The sequence below is a fragment of the Solanum tuberosum genome, unplaced genomic scaffold (genome assembly GCF_000226075.1).
Source record: "Solanum tuberosum cultivar DM 1-3 516 R44 unplaced genomic scaffold, SolTub_3.0 scf00045, whole genome shotgun sequence".
Lineage (NCBI taxonomy): Eukaryota > Viridiplantae > Streptophyta > Magnoliopsida > Solanales > Solanaceae > Solanum > Solanum tuberosum.
The window spans coordinates 1109610-1115623 of NW_006238972.1; the positions used below are offsets into that span (position 1 = coordinate 1109610).

At 32.3% G+C, this 6014-nt stretch overlaps 1 protein-coding gene across 1 annotated transcript; it reads right to left on the minus strand.

Moving 5' to 3' along the window:
- Window positions 1-2359: 2359 nt before the first annotated feature.
- On the minus strand, window positions 2360-4019 carry LOC102601686 (ankyrin repeat-containing protein At3g12360-like). The gene is made up of 2 exons (XM_006343462.1): window positions 3438-4019; window positions 2360-3366 (listed from the first exon to the last, which is right to left on the minus strand). The coding sequence occupies exons 1-2, from the start codon at window positions 4014-4016 to the stop codon at window positions 2545-2547; spliced, it is 1401 nt and encodes a 466-aa protein (XP_006343524.1). The 5' UTR covers window positions 4017-4019; the 3' UTR covers window positions 2360-2544.
- Between the last annotated feature and the right edge of the window lie 1995 nt (window positions 4020-6014).

Here is a 6014-nt window from a genome sequence, read left to right on the forward strand (position 1 = left end):
CTATAACTTGCTAGGGTATAAATCATGTTTATCTAATGTGAATCCACTGACTTGGCCTCAAAGGTCTAAAGGAGTTGACCGTCAAAGCGGCATAATCAATCCTACAGCGGCATGCAGTTATGGGACTCAGATTTTCTAAGCTAAAATTCTCTCGGTGCGAATAATCCTCCCAAAATAGTACTTATATGATATAGTCATATTTAAGTAAACTATATGTCTATCTTAACAAAGTGTGAGAGAAAGCTCAAATCGGTGAGAGAAAGCTCAAATCTTTCTTTCTAAAATCATATGCTAAAAATCTCTTTCTAAAACATATCTTTCAAATCAAGTTCATCGCTTAGATCATGAGAAACTTTCTATAACATACATATGTTGTAATTTCTCAAAATAGCTTTAATAATAGCATAACGAATTCTAAAATCATGCTTTGAAATATAAGCTTCATGAATCATAAATAATGTCATGTCAAGAACTAATAAGGATTACAATAGAAAAGAATTCATAATCATAAATAAATAGTTCAAAAAAATCATACAATCCGGGTCATAAAAATGGTGAAGTTGGAAGAGGATATATAAACCCTAACTATGGAATTAAATTCATAGAACTTAGGAGTTTTGGATATGAGGATTAAAGGAATTCGACATTGAAGTCTTACATACCTTAATTGCTCCAATTACCCAAGAAAACGTATGATCGTGGAAGAACCACAAAACTTTTCTTGAACCTTGAAGATGAGTTCTTGAAGAGTTGTCTTAAAACTCTACAAATTTAATGAGTAGGAGATATTAACTGGTGTTAAAATGAAGAAATTATGAAATTCTATGGTCAAATCTTACCTTGGATGATGGATGAACCTTGGAGGAAGTTAGTTTCTTGAGAACTTCTCTTTCTAGAGTAAAATTTTGAACTTGGGAGGTGACACACGACTTTTTGGTCTTTTATTAGTATTTCTGACGTGTCCTATCATGCAGATAATGTCTTGGGCGTGCAACAGACATGCAGCAAGGCAGTAGCCGCTGCCTCAGTGCACTATCGCGCGGCTAGAGTACAAATATCTAGTAAAATAAGCTTAACTTCGTGTACAAATATTGAATTGATAAACGGTTTGATGCATTGGAAACTAGAATTAAATATCTATAATTTGATAGATCATGGGTTACCTAATTCTTCATATTCTAGGAGATATGGTCAATTGAAGTTGACCCTTATATGAACTCATGAGAAAAACTTAGCAGGTCGAAAGGCTTTGCACTCAACCTAGTGTTAGAGGTCCTTATGACCCGCCATATACAATATATTTTCCTCACTTAGGAATGGACCTTAAGACACATATACAAATTAGAAATCATCAGATTCGACCTATATCATATGGCGAATGGTTCAGATATTTTCTTAAAAGTCATAGGTGTTGAAGTGTGTGACCATCTCATAAATTGTTAGAGAGAACACATTTTTATTATTTGATTACATTTTCAACATGCCCCCTTACGTGCGGGCTTGATTTATTTTTCATGGGCCAAGCACGTGGAAATTCTTTTTGATTTGGGTGGCGGTGAGATCCGATCTCTCGACCTTTGCCTGCTCTGATATCATGTTGAAGTGTGTGACCATCTCATCTAAAAGTTTAAGCTGTTAGAGAGCGCACACTTTTATTATTTGATTTTATTTTCAAAAATAGGGCGTTACAATTGTAGTCCATATTTTCACATTTTTATTATATTCTATGAAAGCTTGACTTCAAGATTTTGCTTTTGTTATTTCCTTTTATTTTTATTTTCGTGTTTGGAGATATATTCGATTATTATGAAAGATTGACTTACCTACCCATGGAAATGAGTAGATACAATCATGACCTTGAATTTTGGGTCTTAGCAGTTTTCTGTCGAATTTATTTTGTTCATGATTGTTAATTAGTAAAGGTTTGTTACCTCATTAGGATTGGTAAAGTAAGGTTAGCCCCACCTTCCTTGCACTTGTGGTTGTTGAGGATTTTTATTTTATTAATAAATGCCGCTAGACACTCTGTCTAGTGGTATAAATTTGCCAAAAAAAAAAAACAGATTTAGTTTTTTATCACTTGGTATGTTCTTAAACTAAAGGAAACTTAACCTGGATATTGGACTCCAAAAATATTGGAATGAACCTATTTGTAGATCAATTTGAATTCTGCCTTTTTCTCTATTCTTTTCAATAGAAATTTTTTCCCTTGTTGGTTGGTAAGAGGAGAAGGTTTAATGGAGAGAAATTTCTCCGTTTTGTTAAATTTGTCTGGTTGCATTGTTGTGATTGAATAGATAAATGTTGAGTAGTTGTATCAAAGTAAATGTATAAAGCATATACACAGTGAAGCAAGCCATTTAAGAAGTTTTGTTTTATTAGCTTGGACTTGTCTATACTTTTTCCCAATTAGAAGGATACAAATTTATTTTGCTTGGACTTGTCTATGCTATTGAACTCTAACATATGACAATGAAATTAGATTCTCAAAACAGTCATGAATATTTCTTGTAATGGCTGAGTCCTGCTTGTCAATGCAACAGATCAAACAGTGACATATGTTGAATTTACAAATTTTTGTGCTGCTGCTGATCTTATTTCAGGCTTCTTTTTCTGCCATACACGCAACAAGCGTATTGTGTTACCGAGTAGAAGTAGTGCCATTAAGCCACACCATACGAAAATTCCAATTTCAATGATCTGACCAAGTGCATCACTGTCCTTGCCAGGCGTGAGGATGTAAATTGATACGCCATAAGTGACTGCTATTGAGGAAACTGTTGACCACATGATAACCATCAAACCCCACATGAAAATCCTGCGCCTGAAGGGCAATCCACTTATCAGCAGCAAGATTGTGCTGAGAGAAGAAACAAAGGCAATGGTGTTGGCACGAAGAAAAAATCGATACGATTTGGGATGAATAAAAGCCATTACTGCCTGCCCAGCTTTATGTGGGGGTATTTCCTGATTAGTTAATTCTTCACTTTCTTGCCAAACACCTCCTGGAGGGTTCACTCCAGCTTGGAATGCCATGCCTGCAATAAGTGAGGCCACCACCATTATTGTCTCGCGTTTTTTGGAAAGCCAATCACCTTTTGATGGGGGCTTTTGAGCCTCATTTCCCCCTAAATATACCGGTGGTGTAGATACTTCAAAATTGTTATTTCCAGCAGAGCCATTGGAAATTTTGGTACAATTCTGAATATCTTTTGCCCTTAAACCTCCAGCTTCTCGAAGACACTCTCCAATTGATAGATCATTCACGCCCCTCCGACTCTGTGCTAAAATATCTAATGCTGTATTCCCATTTGCATCCATAGCATTCACATCAATATGATGCGTCTTTAGCAAGTACTTGGCAGTCTGCAAGATTTGATTGGTAAGTGGTTTAATTACTATACTGCTTATAAGAAATTGAACATAGTCATTCATACCTCAATTTGCTTATCAGCAACAGCCAAATGCAGAATGTTATGTCCATCACCATCCTTTGCATTCAAGAACACATGGTCCCATCCAATCTCCATTAGCACCTTCAGAACCTCCAGCTGATTATGCTTCACACACAAATGCAAAACGTTTTCTCCATTGATCATCGTTCCTAGAGCTGCACGAGGCCTGACATGTATCAGTTCTTTGATGACTTCAACTCGACCTTTGATGGCTGCAAGATGGAGAGGATTTCCACCATCGCAATCACGAGCTAGACACAGTTCAGCATTTACCAACAACAACATCTTTACAATATGCAGGTGACCTTTGGCTGAAGCTACGTGAAGAGCAGATGACTTTCGTGAATCCAATTCAGAAGCAAGCTGAGGATTTCGAGCCAGAATTAACCTCACAAACTCAATATGGCCACACAGTGCTGCTATGTGTAAAGGTGTTTCATTGAAGCAAGTTAAGGTAAGTCTATCAAGAATTAAAGAATCTTGTTCAAGTAATTCTTGTAAAACTCTAACATCTCCTTTAACTGAAGCTTCATACAATCTCTTCTCCATAGCCATTTTCATCTATTAGATACTTTTTTACAAACAGAATTGCATAATTTTATAGTTGCTGATATTTCTGTACTTATTGGATTGAGTCATCCTTGGAAAAGTCTTGCACAAAATTTTAGACTTGTTTAAATGATACTATTCACGATGCTTTGGAAGCTCCTAACCTCAAAGTTGGATTACCATTTTGTCCTTATCTTATCCCTAATATAAATTAAATATTAAGTAATAGTTATATTTAAATTTATGCATCAAACAAGATCTTAATTTAATCGTATATTCATGTACTAAATGTGGGTAATGAAGAGTCTAATAACATTCACTTTTAATTTGTCAGATAAGTGGGGTAATGAAGAGTCTATCAAACACACTCACACAACATTATTTATATTTCCTTCTTTCATCCAAATTTGTGATCATCTTGCATTCTACATTAGGTTAGTCTACATCATTTGTAAAATTTGCATTACCAATTTGTAATTGTAAAAATCCTACTCATTCATTTATTTGTATTCTTTAAAATTTCATGCATATTCATCTTCTTTTTGTTGAGAAATATGTAAATTATCATAGTTACAAGATGAATATTCTCCAATATGAAATTGTAAGTGAATTTTTAATTTTCATATCTCCATCTTTTTGAGTTTTTAAATATAAATTCGTAATTGATTACTATATTTTTGTATTCTTCATTTCTTCTATCCTTAGGATATAAATATAATAAAGCTAATCCAATGTATATTTATAATTAATTATTTTAAGGGTAAGCATATTAAATCTTGCAGAATATTTTCACAACTAGACTCGTAAAAGAGTAAGTCTTTGATAAACATTTATAGTTATGCCTTCTTCGTTGTTTGATAATCATTTATCTTTTTATATAACAACATCTTTGTACTTTTTCCTTTTTATATGTAATCTCAAATGTTTAGAAAATTCATGTACATAACAATTACAAAGGGGTACACAAATTAGTGCAAAAGTAAAATAAAATAGAAAATAATGTAAATTAAAAAGATGACTAAATGTTACATTGAATTTTATTGTATTAGAAATCATATTTAATTTTTTATATGCAGATCCTTTAATATATAGTTCAAGAAATATAGTGTATCTGTATTTTTAACATAGTCATGCTTTCTTTTATGTATATTTTTTTTTTATGATTTTAGTTTTTTATACATATGAAACATTTTGTCTATAGCAAGTCGACTTCTAACAAAATGTAATTCAATAAATATGACAATATTTTTGTCTATATATTTTTAATGTGATGTCTTTTATTATGGATGTCATGCCTTTATTTACTTCTCTTTCTTTTCCGTTTGAACTTATAATTTTTTCTATAAATTTGATGTTACACCATCTAGACATTTTGTAATATTTTTCTTTATACGTATCTTTTTGATAGACAATTTCTTTTTTGATTATTAAAACATACGTTTAGTAATTAAAATATATTAATTCCTCTAATATAATAAAAGATTTATTTTTTATGAAGCATTAAAAATATCAAACCTCCAACATCTGACACAAGATTTTCATGCTATATTTTGTGAAAAGTTATATTCTTACGTCAAACTTACATACAAAAGGACTTAGCTTGGAACTTAGAGATGAATTTATGTACGCTCCACTATGATATATTTACTTTTATAAATTAACTTTTCTAATGTCAATTAGGGAACAAATGTGCAACGCACGTTCCCAGGGCTAGTGTGTGTGTGTCTCTCTCTCTCTCTCTCTATATATATATATATATATATATATATATATATATAATTTGAATAGAATTTATTCGGTAGAAAATATAATAAGTTTTCAACTTTATTTAATGTGGGAATCGTTGTAATAATTGAGAAATTGAATAATTTTAGGTAGTTATAGTATCATTTTTTTTGTCGTTACCTATTTTGTTCCCTCCTTTATATTCTGACGACTAACATGAACTCACATTATTATTCCTATATTTTCATCTCTTATTCCCCCCCCCCCCCTTTTTTTTTTTTTCTT

What these genes read in the sequence shown, in the direction of transcription:
- LOC102601686 (XM_006343462.1), bottom strand. Translation starts at nt 4,016, where the DNA reads ATGAAAATGGCTATGGAGAAGAGATTGTATGAAGCTTCAGTTAAAGGA. An exon ending in TTGCTGATAAGCAAATTGAG is followed by an intron (nt 3,367 to 3,437) that starts GTATGAATGACT and finishes CAAATCTTGCAG; the next exon opens with ACTGCCAAGTACTTGCTAAA.